Source organism: Lethenteron reissneri, chromosome 12 (genome assembly GCF_015708825.2).
Source record: "Lethenteron reissneri isolate LAM-NWPU_2019-01 chromosome 12, ASM1570882v1, whole genome shotgun sequence".
In the NCBI taxonomy this organism is placed as follows: domain Eukaryota; kingdom Metazoa; phylum Chordata; class Hyperoartia; order Petromyzontiformes; family Petromyzontidae; genus Lethenteron; species Lethenteron reissneri.
The window spans coordinates 8,914,510-8,933,379 of NC_083790.1; the positions used below are offsets into that span (position 1 = coordinate 8,914,510).

Genomic DNA, 18,870 nt, shown 5'->3' on the forward strand with positions numbered 1-18,870 from the left:
GGAGGACTCCACCCACCGCTTTTATAAGGCGGAGGGGGGGGGGAGTGTGTCGTAGTGGGCGGGGGGGGGGGGGCGAGCGCGCGCGCGCACGTGGCGTGCGTCCCTCCGCGCGGGGAAAATAGTGCGGGGCTCCATCTCCCCCCCTCCCCCCCCTCTAATCCCAGGCGGGGGCGGTGGCGCGCGCGCGCCGGCACTATTTTGCGGGGCACGGCCCCCCCACGTGATTAAGTGATTCGGCGATTCGTGGTGAGGAATCGATCCGCGTGTCGAACGTTACCGTTGGCGGGCACGCACGCGTGAAATCGAGTACGCGTCGGGAATCGATTCATTTGGAATCATATTCGTCCATGCCGCAGCGTGTGGGCGTGATTATCGATTCGATTAATTTCACGATTTAAAATTATCTTCTTGGTTCTTATATTCTTATATTATTTTATTGTTTTATTTTTATTATTTTATTATTTCCCTTCTACGTGACTTTACCGAAAGAACCAAGAAGATGAATCCCTGCAGTCACGAAAGCTTTAAATCGAGATTTAAAATTAATTATTCTTGGTTCTTTCGGTAAAGTCACGTAGAAGGGTAAACAATAAAATAATAAAAATATAAATATATAAAACAACACAATTCTCACGACGTTTCGATTGTATCGTATTTAAACGTTTGGGCTATAAACCATGATTGTCGGATTTAAGGACACTAGAGAATATTGACGTCGTATTTTAGGATTATTTACATTCGCACAGTTTGACGCGTTCGTCGTGCTTATCAAAGTTCCACGCCACGTGCGATTTTTTTTGCGGAATGAACACGGATATGACGCGTGACGTCCCATTGTGACGTGCAATGCATTGTGATCGGTTGGCGAACGCGCTCACTCATCGCATTACAAAACATTCCCACATATTGACTAAAGTGCCGACTCATCGATATGCAGATGTATTCGCATAGGTTAATAGTGATTTGTCTTGCATGCACTTTCCATAACCTACGTATTATAAACACTTAAAAGGCACCTACAGTGGCAGCTGTCAATGTGAGCACAATGTGACTTGGCACCTGGCGTGCGAACGGACAATAATATATGGGAAAAAATGAGAATACCTTTTACCCTTTCTGGCAATAAAACAGGTGTAAGGAACTCTTTGTTTTTTTCGGTAAAGTCACGTCATCAGGTGGGACAACGACAGAAAGAAAAAAGTTTTTTCTTGCTGTGGTTGTCCCACCTGGCGATCGAAACGTCGTGATCTATTATTTTCTACCTACTGGACTTTACCGAAAGAACCAAAGCGTATGGATTCCTGCAGTCACGAAAGCTTCAAATCAGGTGTTAAGATGTTCAAACACCAAATATAAACCTTTTGCCAGGAATCATGCCTGCATTAACCACACGTGCTTGTGATGAACATGCAAACAAACATGCTCCGATATTAGATGCATTGTCTTTGAAACACAATCAGTTCCGTACGTGTGGTTAATGCAGACATGATTCCGTGCAAAAAGTTTATATTTGATGTTTGACCATCCTAACACCCGGTTTATTGCCAGAAAGGATAAAACCTAATATTATTATTTCCTATTTTGATACTGACAAAAATGTCCCATTTTGGGCACTAATCTGCCAGGAATGGGATATGGCTGCAATGTACTGTAATCCCAAATAAATAAGTTGTGCTTAATTTTATAATGTGGCAAATTCTGGTTGCAGTGATCAGCACAGCCATTCCATGTAAAGTGCTTACCACATGGAGTAGTGTGCACTTTAGTGATTTGGTAGTCGTAAGCACTAAAGTGCCATCACAAGCACTAAAGTGCTTACTTCTACCGCCAAATCACAAATTTACTTACTACTACTTGAGCTGTAAGCGCTATAAAGTGCTTACTACTAAAGTGCCTATTGGCCAAATTATAATGCATTCTTATAGGGAAACTACAGCACTTACTGATCATGTCTGGATTTGAAATAACGACGTCCATTTGCCTAGATGACGATATTAATTCTGTTTCTTTTCCACCTCCAAGCCGATGGAATGTGCCACGCTCGCCAAACTTTGCCCCATTATCGACCCACCCCCACCCCCAACTGCCTCCTGAACGAGCCGGATTTCGAACTGGCCGTAGCTGCTGCTACAAACAGATCGTTGCCTTCACCATCCTCATAGAAGCCGGTTTTCAGCGTCAACAACAACGAAAAAATATGGCACAGCAATGATTGCCCTTTCCGCTGCCTGCAACACTTTTGGCATCCTGGCCTGCTGCTGAAGTTGTCCAAAATCATCAGATGCCGTTCACTTACTCGATGCCATGGTTAGCAAGCATACTTACAACCTTGCCGGTAACACACAGCCGCAAGAGAAGTATGAACAATCGCCCCCTTCAAAGGCCAGTAATAGCACGGTCACGATTCAACATACATATGTGGCCTGCCATGTAAATAATTGAGCAAGTTCAGGCATGCATATGACATAGCCCTTGTTGAATAGGGCACAAATCTAGAGAACATTGCCAATAATCTGACAGCTGTTATACTGTTATTGGAGATATATTTCATAATACAGGTTTTTTTGGGTGAAGATCGCAATGTAAATGTGTTGTTAACCCACCACCACCCTACACAGCCAATTAGTAAGGTTTCTCATGTAAACAAGACGTGCCAGTTAGTTACCACTTCAGCGCACTGGTGTTTTGGAGAGTAAACCCACGACATTTACCATTTGAGAACGACGTTTCGCTGGTTATTACAACCAGCTTCATCAGGCGATTTGCCAGAATTACGTATTAAAGTGAGGAATATTTAAATCGCTGAAAACTCCAACCAAGCCCTCCAAAACCACCACAAGTACTCTTCACATCAACGATTATACTTAAAATGTCAACCTTGATGTGTCCTGAGGTAGCATAGTGCGCTATGACCCCACTGAAAAAAATACTTGAGACTATCTTGAATAGCAGCCTGTCCTTGAAGTCCAACATTGAATAGATATGTGATCAACCTAAATGAAAAATCCTCTTGCTACAAATAACATGGCGCGTTTCAGCTGATGTGCTGTGAACTGCCACTCTGTCACTTGATTCACTCAGTGGCAAAGTGCAGTACTCTGCTCCAGCCTGGTTCGGGAACTCTTACACAACACTGCTAAATGCACACTTAGATTACGAAATATGCATCATAACCGGAACTCTTAAACCGGCACCAATCCCCTGACTCCCTCTTCTGGCGATCGTTTCGCCACCAAACATCTACCCAGACACGCAAACTGCAAGAGAGTGTTTACATGTTTTCTTACTAATGACAGTAAACCTTCCCATCATCAACCAAGACCTCAATATTGTACCTCGCCGCCAAACTCAACTCCTGGTCCTCCTTCTGTTCACCATCCTAGAATCTCACCCAAGTCCGAAAGCATGCTGAGTGGAAAAACGTGGACGTCCAAAATAAACACATCATTCCAGACCCAAACTTTTGCACCTCCTGGCTTTGACATTGCCCCGCGGAGACACAGGTGGTGGAACCGTCAACCCACATCAGAACATCAACAGGCCGATGCGCAGATCTCCTTCATGAAGCGACAGTGCGATTTTGTCCATGCAACCCAAAATATTGGCCATGTAGTGAACCGCTCTAATCTGCTCTTCTTCAACAGAAGGATAGCAAACCTACACCAGCTCTCTTGTGAAGCCGTATCGTGGCTCGCAGACCTCAACATTGGCATCTACATAATCAACGTTTTTGGGTTTAGATCGCGTTATTTATAAATGTGTCGTAACCCTCCACCACCCGACACGGCCAATCAGTAAAAAAGTGTCACGTTGACAAAGACAAATAGTTCACTGCTTTAGCCCACCGGTGTGTTGAAGCCACAACATTTACAATTTGAGTACCGGTGGGCTAAAGCAGTGAACTATTTGTCTTTGTCAACGTGACACTTTTTTACTGATTGGCCGTGTCGGGTGGTGGAGGGTTACGACACATTTATAAATAACGCGATCTAAACCCAAAAACGTTGATTATGAATAACATTGGTCGCGAAAGCCTACGTGTTAAACTGATTGGCATCTACAGTAGCTTCTGAACATCAATCATTGTCAGGTGCAAGAATGTCAGAATCGGAATCTTTGTTTAGACTGGAGGAATCCGATGAGCTATGAAGTTCTTTTTTCACAGATGTCCAGTACGGGCCAGGTCAGCAAGTAACAACAGCAAACCATTAAAAAAACGATAGGAGTGCAAAATAGAAAAAAGATAAGCAAGTCACTAAATATAAGCAATTAATAAAATAGTGCTTACTAATACAATAAAAATGCATTCTTATTATTTTACTAACGTGATTATTAACCAAATGAGTATGCATTCTTATGGTGTAAATGGAGTGCTTATAAATCAAATTAGAATGCATTCTTATGGGTTAATTAACGTGATCGCTAATCAAATTATAATACATTCTCGTGGGTTAATTAAAATGCTTACTAATCAAATTAGAATGCATTCTTATGGGGTAACTAGAGCGCGTATTAACCAAATTAGAATGCATTTTCATGGGGTAATGAGTATTTATTAATAAAATTAGAATGCATTCTTATGTGGTAACTGTAGTGTTTATTAATAAAATTAGAATGCATTCTTATGTGGTAACTGTAGCGTTTATTAATAAAATTAGAATGCATTCTTATGGGGTAACTGTAGTGTTTATTAATAAAATTAGAATGCATTCTTATGGGGTAACTGTAGTATTTATTAATACAATTAGAATGCATTCTTATGGGGTAACTGTAGTGTGTATTAATAAAATTAGAATGCATTCTTATGGGGTAACTGTAGTGCTTATTAATACAATTATAATGCATTTTTATGGGGTAACTGTAGTGATTATTAATACAATTAGAATGCATTCTTATGGGGTAACTGTAGCGTTTATTAATAAAATTAGAATGCATTCTCATGGGGTAACTGTAGTGATTATTAATAAAATTAGAATGCATTCTTACGGGGTAATTGTAGTGTATATTAATAAATTAGAATGCATTTTTATGGGGTAACTGTAGTGTGTATTAATACAATTAGAATGCATTCTTATGGGGTAACTGTAGCGTTTATTAATACAATTAGAATGCATTCTTATGGGGTAACTGGTGTGTTTATTAATAAAATTACAATGCATTCTCATGGGGTAACTGGTGTATTTATTAATAAGATTAGAATGCATTCTTATGTGGTAACTGTAGTGTTTATTAATACAATTAGAATGCATTCTTATGGGGTAACTGTAGTGATTATTAATAAAATTAGAATGCATTCTTATGGGGTAACTGTAGTATTAGGTTTTTTTCGGTAAAGTCACGTAGGTAAAACATCAAAATTAATGAAAATAAAATAAAATAAAAATCACGTTTCGGAGGCAAATCTAGAATTAGGTAACTGTAGTGTTTATTAATAAAATTAGAATGCATTCTCATGGGGTAACTGTAGCGTTTATTAATACAATTAAAATGCATTCTTATGGGGTAACTGTAGCGTTTATTAATAAAATTAAAATGCATTCTTACGGGGTAACTGGTGTATTTATTAATAAAATTAGAATACATTCTTATGGGGTAACTGGTGTATTTATTAATAAAATTTGAATGCATTTTTATGGGGTAACTGTAGTGTTTATTAATAAAATTATAATGCATTCTAGCGGGTTAATTAGAGTGCTCACTAATCCGATCCCAATTCCTCCATCCGCCAATCCCCGTCATCTCCGACGTTGCGTTGAAGGCGAATGACGCGTGACGTCACCGACATCAACAAACAGCTCGTCGGACCAATCAGCGTCGCCCTAGGCTCTGACGCGTGTCTCTCGTCGACCAATCGCGTGCGAGGGAGGCAATTGACGTGCGTCCTTCAGCTCCGGGCGGCAGCAACAGCAGCAGCAGCGGCGGCGGCATCGTCGTCGTCGTCGTCCGAGGCAGGGAAGGAGACGGAGCCATGAATTCGTTGCGAGGTGAGCACAACAGACGTCGTCGCCGCCGCCCCCTCCTCTTCGTCGCGGCGCAGCGTTCCGAGTCGTGCCGCGCGCGGTCGCTTCGGACAGGGGTCAAGCCGCGACTAGGCCGCGCCTGAGACCTCGGTCTTGCCTAGAATCCCCGCCCCGTTGAGGGCGACGGCGTAGGGGGGTCACGGTCGGGATCCCCGGTGGGGTCTTTGGCTACTTAATAGGGATTCTCTATCGAGATGTTTTCTGTGTGTGTGTGTCTAATATATGTGTAGCTTGTTGCCACGGTAGTTGCGCATAGGGCCAAGACGCAACAAACCCGCGATTAAAACCGCAATGAATAACAGTGAACGCGTTTGTGGAATTTAAGAAGATTATCATCAGAAAGTTTTGACAACGAGACGACGGGAGGGAATTAAAAAATTAACCCGTAAAACAAAATTTTTCACTATAAATCCTTTATATGCGTGGCATCGGTTTTATTTTATTATTCATTTCTGTTTTTCTTGAGTAAGAGTTTCATTTTTATCACATTGGTATTTTAAATTAAAAATGAAATTATTTTTTTCCTAAAAAGTGGAAAATTTTGGGAAAAATTCTTCACGAAAATAAATTGTCACGTACAACGAGTCTGTGTGCAAAACGTCAGCTCGATTGGATCACGGGAAGTGGGTTAAAAAACGACCGAAATATTTGCACGGTCGTAAGCAAGCAAGCAAGTGAACTTAATATTAAGGTTTAAAGCTTTCGTGACTGCAGGGATTCATCTTCTTGGTTCTTTCGGTAAAGTCACGTAGAAGGGAAGTAATAAAATAATAAAAATAATAATAAAACTAAAACATATGTTATAATAAAACTATAAAAACTATAAAAAATAAAACTAAAACATATTGTTTTATTATGTTTTATTTTTATTATTTTATTACTTCCCTTCTACGTGACTTTACCGAAAGAACCAAGAAGATTAATATAAAGGATTGGATCAGTGCCGAGGGAACGAGCCGAAAGTCGAGACGCGCCGTGACCTGCAGTCTATAAATGTGTCGTTAAACCCACCACCACCACCTGACATATACAATTAGTAAGGGTTGTTACGTTAACATACCATGTCAATTCGTTATTAGTGCAGCACTAGTCGTTGTGACACTTTTTTGCTGATTGACTGTGTCGGGTGGTGGAGGGTTACGACACATTTATATATAACGCGATCTAACGTTGATTACACTGGTCAACAAAAAAAAAACATTTTTTTCTGGCCTCGACTTTTGCAGCTGTTTTAGACTTATTTCAGGGTGCTGATTCCAAATATGATCTCAGATTTGCTCTATCACATCATTTTTATGCTATCGGCATACCCCATTTTCATTGATTTTACCAGAAATTAACACTGTCACTTATGATTGCAAGTTGTTGCGAGTCAGTGACTGCTTTAGTGTTAAAATATGGTGCTGTATTTTTTAGGATAATGTGTTTATAATATAATTTTATGTAGATATCCAAATTTATTTAATATTTTTCTTCTGCAGTTTTTATTGAAAATGCAATATTTGATATCTCAAAAACCTGATGTGATAGACAAAAACTGATGCCAGATTTGGAATCAGCACCCCAAAATTACCTTAAAACCGTTGGAATACCTAATGCCAGAAAAAGTGTGTTGACCAGTGTTATGAATAATATTGGTTGCGAAAGCCGACGTGTTAAAATGAGAGCTACATTGTTTCTCTATTGAAGGACCGAGACGGGTAGGGTGGAAGGTCCAGGTATGAGGATCTGGGTTACCCACCAACACATCTAAATACTCCCAATGCAGACCCCCCTCACCCTACACAGGACCTTCGATTTAATTTGACCAATGATATCGATGAGTACAATCTAAATTATTGCATAAATACTTAAAAGTGATTCCCTGCTCAAATTAACAAGTGAGGTTGTGCTTATCTCATTACAGCCCTGAATCCAGTGGTGGAAACGCTGTATTCCTATGGTCAGTTTATCGGACAAACACTGTTACTTTAACCACAAGTTGGTACTAATTTTATCGATCGTGGGGGGATTATGGCTGAGTTAATCCCCAACCAGGAATTGAATTCACAACATTCTGATTGCGAGCCACTTGCTCTACCGCTGAACTATTCTATGTGAATATGCATTATAACTGTTGGAATGTATTTGTTCAGCATGAGTTAATTGACATTAGAGTTAAGTTTCTGAAAGAAAGCAATGCATGGTGCTTTGGGTAATAAGGGACTAATTTAGATGGCAGAGCTTATAAAGAGTATGGATTAGCACGAACATAATAGCACATTTGTTGCATAGCAGGAGTGTTCTCTCTGCATTTGTCGATGGAATTGGAATGTGTTTATGCTCACAGTGGTTTTTAATATTTATGTGGATATGGAAGATCTAAATGTACAAATTGTAATTTGCTAGTGTTTGTATGGGAGAGAATGTTGTCAATGTGTAAGTGCATGTGGCCTTAATAAAGCAGTGGTTTGATCGTGGTTGCTGATGACGAAGAGCATTTTGACTCTTATATTTTCACCACCGGGAAATGTTGTGGCGTTACATTTACGTGAATGGTGCTTCTGAAATGAAAAACCGATAAGGCAACATTGACCTCTGTGGGGTTATGTCGCTACTGTTATGGTTACTGCTTCTGTAAACTGTACTCATTGTTTCCCCCACACCAATGTTGGGGATCGGCCTCGGCAAGGTAAGGTAAATTACCCTTTTTATCGGGTAAAAGGGTAAAGGTTAAAGGTGTCAACATGCCAAGGGGTAAGGTCAAGGGTCGGGTAAAGGTAGCGCGGAAGAATTACCCGGTAGGGTAAAGCTAGCGCGAAGTATTACCCGGTAAATACCTTGTTTACCGCTCGCTAAAAGCTCCGTGGCGCAGTCCGTAGGCCTCCATTTAAAATTTGAATCATCGAGAGTATTCTATATGAATAAAGCGCTCGACCTTTTTTATGTGTAGTACCCCAGTAATTACCCTGTAATCGGGTAACTTGTATGGGGTAAGGGTAAAAGGAAGGGTAAAGGTAGGCTCGTTGCATTTGACCTTTGACCTTACCTTGCTAAAGGGTAAAAAGTAAGGTTCGAGTGATTGTATTGTGGTAAGGTAAAAGGTAGGGTAAAGGTCGGCTCGTTGTTTTTACCTTGCTGAGGCCTAGTTGGGGACTTGGTCTGCCAGACTGCCTGTTGTCTCACCCACACTGTGTTCTACCACCATACTGCAAGGTCACAGCACTCATCTTTCTGCGTCTTCCCTTGCAGTGCTGCCCTGTGGAATTCCTTCCCTTGATCCCTTTGTTTAGGTTCTTGTAACTTTGCACATTCTCAACAAGCATATTCACTTTTATACGTTACACTTTCAATTGTGCTGTTTGTTGCTGGCCACTTGGTGTTTGGGCCTTTTGGGACTGTGCGTTGCATATGCGGTTTCAAAAAAACATTGGTACACTATATGCTAATCCAAACAATCTGTGCAGTGGTGTGGTCTCTGTTAGGATATATCACATTTATACCATGTGTGCAATAAATGCTTCAGTCAGTTGGAACAAATTATCTGAAGTTTTTGACAGATGCAAAAATATGTAAAATGGATTACTAACCTCTGCAAACGACCCTATCTGTTCTTGCTTCACAGTGGTGGTGGAAGTAATGTGCTTGTGTTTTAGTTCTGATTTCTATTTGCCTCATTGTTGCACTTTATTTGATTTGATTTTGTCATTTTGGTGGTCCAGGTCACTCCTGCAAATGAGACTATCCTGGTTTGTTGAATTGTCACCTGTTTAAATGAAATAAGCTTGTACTTTACGATGGTGCTCATGGTTATACATACCATACACATTGAGGCTAAATTTACACGTACTGATAAATCGACACAAGCACAAAAGACTGATAAAAAAAATACTTTAAATGTTATGTGCCAACCTGCTTATTTAAATAGCTGTTAAGCTGTACTTCCACTTGCCTCCATGTGACAGATATAATGAGCATGTACTATACCATTCACTACTCCTACCAAACAATGAACATTTAAAGTGATTATAAAGAGGGGTATGTAATTCATAACCCACACTAGCAATTCAACACACTGTCAAAGTTCAGGGTTGCGATTATATTGAAGAGGTGATTTTTGGTAGTAGGTTTTTACCCTTTTAAACTGGTACAAAACTGACACCTTTATTCAAGGCATCATGTTTGCAATAACCACAACACAAGTAGTCAAAAAAGCAAACAAAAAGAAGCAACTCTGATAATGATAATAATATGCACTGTCCTTGAAGTTGATTGGTCCACACCCGAGACGGTTTTCTTTAGAGCCTAGTCCCCATTGGTGTTGGACCAGATGACTACTTGTGTTGTGGTTATTGCAAACATGATGCCTTGAATAAAGGTGTCAGTTTTGTACCAGTTTAAAAGGGTAAAAACCTACTACTATATTTTGCCACTGGTAAAAGAGATCTCATAGTGTAGAGGTGATTTTTCTTAAATTGTACTTCCTCGTTTTTTTCATTTATTGTATTTTTTTTTGTGTCATGTGACGTTTTGTTTACTGCATTCCCTAAATCTAACACCATATAATCTCGAAAAGTCCTAATCGATTCTCACACTCATGATTCCACGCGTGTATTATGGGTATAAGAATCAATTTTAGTTGATACACGTGATGCAACGTTACACACCTAGAAATTAAGTCTTAGAACCAGCGGCATGACCAATATAATTGGCTCACACACTTGACGTGAAGTTAGACCAGGGAGCCCACATCCTTTGCAGCTTTTACCGAAAGCAAATTAATCACAAGAACAAAAGAGACATTGATTAGCGGCGTTCGGCTGACTTTGCGACGATTCTCCCCACCGAGGCAGATTCCATCTGGCTCAAGATCGCCGCAGGGGTTGGCGGCGTCACGCTCGTGGGGCTGCTGGCTTACCGCGCGTGGCGCGCACCCCCGGGGCGGTGCTGCGCCAAGACGTGCTGCCGCATCAACCCCTCCATCGACAAGGAGAACCCCAAGGTGGTGCACGCCATGGACACGTCCGACCTGGGCAACGAGTCTGCGTTCTGCCGGTGCTGGCGCTCCAAGAAGGTGTGGTGCCGCGGCGGCGGTGGGGAAGGGTCAACTCGAGTGTGTGTCCGTTTCTTTTTCTTCAGTCAAGCATTTATTGACTTCAGCTGTCGTCATGTCACAAGTTGATGTGTTGCGTCTGTCTGAGAACCAGAGGTCGCAAACGGGTTTTGATTTCTTACCCGTACCCGGCCGCACCAGGGTCGCAAATGGGTACCCGTACCCATACCCGGCCGCACCAGGGTCGCAAACGGGTACCCGTACCCGTGGCCGGGTACGGGTAGCCGGGTATCGGGTAGGGTACGGGTATCGGGTACCCGGTTGCGACCTCTGCTGAGAACTCTCGTGTTTGAGGGCGATGCATCAACCCTGCGTGCTTGAGAATGTTCAACCGAAGCAGATATGATCGTTATTTTTTTTGCTGAGTGTTTGCTGCCGTGTCTTTGAGATCGTCAATGAAAGACACTCTATACATGTAAGCATTGTTACAGTATTAAGATCTCTTCTATCGACTGTTTTAGCGACACACTAGGGGGCAGACTTCCTCACATGTTCTGTTACCGAGAAAGGTGTGTTGCATGGTAGTCAAAGTTATTTAAGCGAAAAATCTAATTTAATGTGGTGGTTCTTTGTGCAGTCTTTGATGATAGTGTCAGCCTGGTCAACACAGTGTACTTGAGAACAGTCACAGATTTAGGCACAACGTGATTTTATTATAAAAATTATAAGGGGAAAATATTAAATTCACATTTCATATCCAATTCGAGTGAAATTCAAGTTCAAAAACTGCGTTAGACTGGCAGAGCAATGGACATCGGTCGAAAAGCACCTTTCCAAGATGACCTATTTTACATTCCAGAAATGATAAAACCAATTCAAATGTGTACTTTAGAGTAATTGGCAAATTAAATGTAACATTCCCCAGTTTAATAATAATCCCCAGAAGGCTGATGTATATTCATACATATGGATATCCACAGTGTGCATCATATCCTTATGCGCTGGTTAGGAATACCATTTGACCTGCAGGAAGCTGTCTTGATTTTCAGGACTTGTTTTTTATCAAGAGTGGTGAAAAAGTATGGTCGGTATAAACATAGGGCTTAGGTTTCACAAGTTTGCAAAGCAATGCTGGTCTATTCTAAAACACAGGATACTATTGGAAGGACGTGTACCTAGCGCCAGCAGTATTATAATTTAGCGCTTTTGACAATAACCTCGTAGAACATTTGGCTGCTGAGAAGTATCGTTGTGGTTTGCTGTGAAGCGTCCCAGAGCAGTTGCCTTGACAGATAAACGATTGCTTCCAAGTTGTTTTTATCACCAAATTATAACATTACATTTGTTCAAGAGTAGTACAGAAGCCTGAAGAACAGGATATTTGGTGGCGAAGATGTTAACTCCCTCGCCTGGCGTGCAGGAAGTCGTGGGTTTGATCCCGACCCGAACGCCTGTCGTGTGCATTTTTATCTGGATCCTCCGGTTTTTCCCTCCACATTTAGAATAATGCATTTAGAGTATTTCTCTGCGAGTAATTTTCACACGATAAGCCACCTCGTTGAGCTATCATTTGTGGCCAGGTCGCTTCTGAAAAAATAAGTTAATGGCTCAGTGGTAAAATAAATCAATAAAGTTTTTTAGTTAAAAAATATTACGCACCCATATGAATATATCTTAATATACTTTTAAATAATTCCCATGAATAAATCACCAGGAATGCACCCAGTGTCATCGGATCTCGGAAACTAAGCAGATTTTAACCTCGATATTACTTGGATGGATGATCACCATGCATATAAACAAGTGTAAGCTACTGCGGGGCTATATTCTGAGCAGGGGTTAATGCAGAAAAATCCATTGTACTGTACTAAGCTCCAATGTCTATGCTCCCTGTCCTCTTTCCCACACTGGCCAGCATGATGTGTGATCAATTAACGTCCATAACCTGCACAGCGTGGGGAGGTCCTCATCCAGCAGTGGATTGACGAAAGAGCTGCACATGTACATGTTCAATATTAGTATATTAAAACAGGACAATACAAACATTCGATAAGAGGGATTTTTATTAACTTGTTCGTTGAGCTTCTTGCCAATCTGGAAAGCTACAACATTCCGTTGGAAAAGGTACATTGGCCCCTTGCGTATAGAGTCGATAACGGAGCACAAACGAGCATGTTATCACCGTGGAATGGTTCTGCATAATAGCTTAAGCCGTAGTGTCTCACGTTTGTGCCTGCTTGTGTCGCCCTTGCCTGCCCACCCTCTGCAGTTCCCTTACTGCGACGGGACACACAACAAACACAATGAGACGTCGGGAGACAACGTTGGGCCGCTCGTCATCACGGTCAAGAAGAGCTCATAAGCCCCTCCCTTTGTGCACACGGCCCTCCATCACAAGCCCCTCCCCTCCATCGTTCCTTTCAACCCCAGACCCCTGTATTACTTGAGCCAAACACACAAGTGTGAAACCAAATACACGCTCTCTCCTACTTGCACCAGTGGTTCTGCGAGAAACATTGAGGTCCTCAAAGCGCAAGCATTGGTATAGTCCTAAATGCATGCCACTGCTTCCACATTTATCACTGCACACAGCACTTCCCACCGTACTTGGGCCTGTGGAATGCGAAAGCGACGCGAATAGCTTCGCTGTCTTGAGGCAGGTTGAGAAGCGCTGGTCTCAGCCTTCCCTTTTTAACCAGGTCCCTTTGATGCTGCCTGTCGGAGTTCCTGCTCCACAGGCTCTTCCTTCCCAATGGATTTTCTGTCGAAGTCTAAGCCTCTCTTCTGTTATGTGCCTTAGTTGCCTTGAATTGTGTTAGGTTTAGGCCTGAAGGTGAAATGGGTCAGTGGCTTACAGACGTGAGCATTTCCACGACCCATGGCACATTGGTTCTCGGCTTTCTGTTGGCCCGTATTTCCAATGATAAAAATTTTCAATTAAATATGATGGTAAGTGTTAATCCGCTTCTTGTTTTTGTGTTAAGTTATTTATTCAGGAAGCCACACTTAGTCATTGGACTCTTTTTCAGGAGGGTCCTCCCTTCTGAAGCTAGAGCACAGATTAAGGAGTGAAATTACATTTGAAACAAAGGCCTTAGTCTGATTGGCTCATTAAATGTGCATGTGTGTATCGTGGCATTTTCAATCAATTATAAAACTGAAAGAGAACGTGTATTAAACCGTATTGGCTTGGTGGGTAGCACACATTATAAAAAAATATATTTAAAGCAGGGGTAATATTGTAATACCAGTGGCTGGAATTGGTTTTGCAGTATCATCAGAGTAAATGTTTGGCGTTGCACCCATATAACTTGACTAAGCATGAGGTTTCAATCGTTCGAATGGGTGGGCTCCGTGGCCCTTTCGATTATTCTAAACTAAACTTTTTTTTTATTTTACCAGGTAAGGCCCACTTTACTATATAGCTCTTTTTCAGAAGCGACTTTGCCACAAATTATAGCCCAACGAAGCGGCTTATCAAGTGGAAATTCATCGCAGCCAAATACTCTAAACGCGTGTTGATTCTAATTGTGGAGGGAAAAAACGGAGGACCCGGAGAAAAATCCATGCTTGCACGGGGAGAAAATGCAAACTCCAAATATGCAGCAGGCGTCAGGGTCGGAATCAACCCCACGACCTCCTGTATACCAGGCGAGGTAGTTAACACATCGCCACCGTGGCGGTCGGTCAAGTCAAGACTAACAAGAGCTTAAAGCTGCTCCAGAGCAAGGCCCAAAGGAGTGAAAGTAAAACAGCTGCGATAGTTTCTGTTGCGGTTCGTAGAGTAGCACGTTTAAGGCACCGAGCGACGGGATTTAGACATATAACGTGCCGTATTGATTGGCACAGTACGCCCGTGGCAATCATCTTCAAAAAATGATGGCTGGTGCATCATTTCCTAAAACACTGCTTCCAGTCAATGTGAACCGAAGCTTTAAAGCAGAAACTGAGCAAGGAATCTCGTATTGACAAGGCTGATTTCTCATCCACCAAAGGTTTATCCGATGCCAGGACAGGCACACACACGTGATGGTCCGGTGTTCTGCATGATGAAAGACAATGTTATTTTTATCAGTTTATTTTATGATTACCATTAGCATCGTTAGCGTCACTTTAAATGATTTGCATTCTGAGCTTGAGCCACTTTAAACAAAAATGATAATCTTATCAGGTGTGAAATGCACTGTAGGAGATAACATGTGTGTGCACATGATGCACACAAGTCGCCTGAGCAAAAACAAAAATAGAAAAAAAAAAGATCATGTTCAATCTCCAATCTTTAAGATTGGTCCAAATGTTGTACCATGTAAGTTATGATTGTAACATGTACTGTGTTTGCGGCTGCAGTACATGTCTTGTTCTGTGGTTTAGTTTGTATTGCATTTAATAAATGCAGTTTACTCGTGAAGTGTTTACTTTGTTGTAAGTTATGTCTGGGGCATAGCAGTGTTAGGGGACTACTGATATTGCAATGACCTCTGTGTGCCCAGAAAAGCATCACCACGTCTCAAGACTGTCTTTTCAGGAGGGGCCTGCATTGGGATGTTTGGCGAATACCATTTGTGGGAGGAAATTTGGAGAGAGAAAAAAAACACATACGAGAGGGTAATATCAAGGCCAGCAAAGCGCACGAGACCGACAGCCGTTAAATAATAAACAATTTGTAACTCCATTGGAACCTCATTTGCCAGTAAAAAATATGATAATTGTTTTTTGACCCTTCTAACTGGCAACAAAACTGACACTTTTTTTACAAGGAGTCATGTTTGCATAGACCACAATACCTGCAGTCATAATGCAAACAAAAAACATAACTCTGATAATGGATGCACTGTCCTTGAAGTTGATTGGTCCAGGCACGGAGCGCAGGCTGGTGGTTCGTCGTGTGGCCAGCGTGAAGCTTCAGGCAGTTTGAATGCTTTGTGTGCGGAGCAGATGACAGCAACAGCTACGGAGGAATACTCTTAGTTCTTTCGGTAAAGTCACGTAGGTAGCTGCAGCTAATCTGGCTGTGACGGTCCCACCTGATGACGGAGACTTGTGTTGCCTCCGAAACGTCGTGATTTTCATTGTTTTATTTTTATTAATTTTAATTTCATTTTTTACCTACGTGACTTTACCGAAAGAACTAAGATTATGAATCCTTGCAGTCACGAAAGCTTCAAATCTAGCTACGGAGGAATGCCACTCGCCCAGGATCGGTTCCCGGTTGCGGGGACGATAAGATCTTGGGACGTGCTCTGAAGAACACGGCACTTCTCCGTGGACAGAGGTTTAAGTAGAGTGGAGAGATATGCTGACTGACCTTGAAAGATGACAAGAGTATGGCATTGTACTTAATGCTGGATTTGACAGGAAACCAGAGCAAGGTTTTTAGCGCAGTCATGCAAACACATCGTGAACCACTTCACTTCTGATCTAATTTATTGAAAAATGTTCTTTCCGCTCTGCCACGTGCTCATTTACACAGGTCCTTCGGGAGTTCTAAAATGAAATACCTTTTGTATTTAGCCTTTTATACGTCACATTGCAAGTAAATATTTAGTTCAATTAGGTATTAATTACCATCTTGGTTCTTTCGGTAAAGTCGCGTAGAAGGGCTGTCGGAAAGACAGCATCCAATTCGGACGCTGTCTTTCCGACAGTCCTGTTCTTCACCTGAGGACGGCTGCTTGCGTTGTGGCCGAAACGTCGTGAGAATTTATTTTATGTTTTATTATTTCCCGTCTGCGTGACTTTACCGAAAGAACCAAGAAGATGAATCCCTGCAGTCACGAAAGCTTTAAATCAAAATATTAATTACCAATTACAATAAGACTCTTGAAGATTCAAGATAAAGACCGGTGCACGCAACAACAACAACAATTCGGTGCCCCGGTCGGTCAAGTCAAGCAAGCGTCGGCATGAAGACAGCGCCAAGTCAGTGGTTCTCAACATTTCTGGTATGGCGGTCCCCGCCACTAATCCAGACCACTGGGGCCGCTTGACCAGTGCACACAACAACAACAACAATTTGGTGCCCCGGTCGGTCAAGTCAAGCAAGCGTCGGCATGAAGACGGCGCCAAGTCAGTGGTTCTCAACATCTCTGGTATGGCGGCCCCCGCCACTAATCCAGACCACTGGGGCTGCTTGCCCCCCCCCGCTCGGCCCAGGTTAATAAAGCCACAATACCACAGAGTACGCTCTTGCACACGTCTCGCGGTGTTGTCAAGGCGTTTGTTTCATGTTGCGCGCTGTGGGGGTGTTTCGTCGCCGCGTTTTGGCGCCGACGTTTGCGCGCACGCGTTCGACATTTCTCCTGCACGGTGTCCATGCTGCATGCCTGGCAACCCCTTATCGGTGCCAACCTTATTACAGACCAATTCTGACCTTATTGGTCTCACCGTGCCCCTTATACATCTTCACGTTCATCCTACCAAGTCCAATCACAAGGGAGAAACAGAAATTTGACAAAACAAAGTTTGCCCGTATTGAAACGGCTGTATGCCATATGGACCTGAAAACTCGAATTTCCCTGTACAAGAATACGGGTAAGCCGTATGGGTTGACAGGTATGATGCTGCAGACTGCACCCCCTTGAAAGGTAAGGAGGCGCGAGTCACGGGATGAGAACTGCTGAGATGACTTACGGCCATTTTACGGTAGGTGGCATGGGCTGCGAGACCTCGTGTGTGCTGTGAATGTTCCATTTGCATATTTTGTGAGTGGGTTGGTTGCTGGCATGAGATGTGTTACTAGTGTGTTTATTCATGTAACAGCGCGCTGTTAGTGTGTTGGCATCCGTACCAACACACTGAGGATCAGAACAGGTAAGCGTTGTCTCCCAATAACAGTGAGCCCTGGTCCATCCACTGCTGGATAAATGCACCTCCATGCCATCACCAGCCGTCATGATCCCATGATGCCATAATACATCTCACTCTTTCACAAGAGCTAATGGAGTCGTACCTCTAAAATGAACTAATATCGAATAGTTTGTAATTTTATAGTTACAATTGGCAAAGTATTCAAGGAGAATAAAATATGACACTTATGAAAGATTACTGTCAATCTATGTTTACTGAGTTGATATATTTTTTAAGGAAATTCCACGTTATTCCCACGTGACCATTATTGGAGAAAAAACACCTAAACAGGACATTGTTTGGTGATGCTGCTGTATTCGCAGTGGTGTACAAGCACAAATGAGTAAAACTCCACAACACATTTGTCAATAACTTTTGCATAAAAGGAAATATAATTGGCAATTTTTTCGGGAAATCGTCCTTCATATCTCAGAAATGATACTATTATATATATACATTTAAGCCAGTGGCATTGACATGTTGTGGAGTTCTAATAAACTAGAGTCTTAAATGGATCCACCCCTGCCCCCCAGTCAGTAATAGTCACGATTTATTCCAAGAATCGGATTATTTGTCTCATTGTTGGCATCTCGTTGGTATTGTTTCTTAATTTGTCTCATTTAACAGTTTTGTCTGCTCCATGTAACGGCATGTTACGAATTTAATCATACATTGTACGTGCACCGTTCAATGCACGTATTGTGAGTGCAAGAATCGACATCGATCATCATCGTCCACGTCAATCCACTGCTGGATGAAAGCCTCCCCAACCCATCTCTCGCAGTTGCGCGATGCAATGAGACATCCAGCTCCTGCACGCTCGCCTCTAATCCAGGAGAGCACTGTCGAGTGGAGGGGTTGATGGCTCACACGCACACGTGAAGCTCTCGTTCAGCGAGCGTCTAGAACAGGGGTCGGCAACCAAAATAACAAGAAGAGCCATTTCTTTCCAATTCGGTACAAAATTCAGTA

General features: G+C 42.2%; 1 protein-coding gene across 1 annotated transcript; it reads left to right on the forward strand.

Moving 5' to 3' along the window:
* Positions 1 to 5,840: 5,840 nt before the first annotated feature.
* Positions 5,841 to 15,460, forward strand: LOC133341868 (CDGSH iron-sulfur domain-containing protein 1-like). The gene is made up of 3 exons (XM_061550664.1): positions 5,841 to 5,984; positions 10,853 to 11,073; positions 13,322 to 15,460. Exons 1-3 carry the CDS (start codon positions 5,969 to 5,971, stop codon positions 13,412 to 13,414), a joined length of 330 nt encoding a protein of 109 aa, XP_061406648.1. The 5' UTR covers positions 5,841 to 5,968; the 3' UTR covers positions 13,415 to 15,460.
* The last annotated feature ends 3,410 nt before the right edge of the window (positions 15,461 to 18,870 follow it).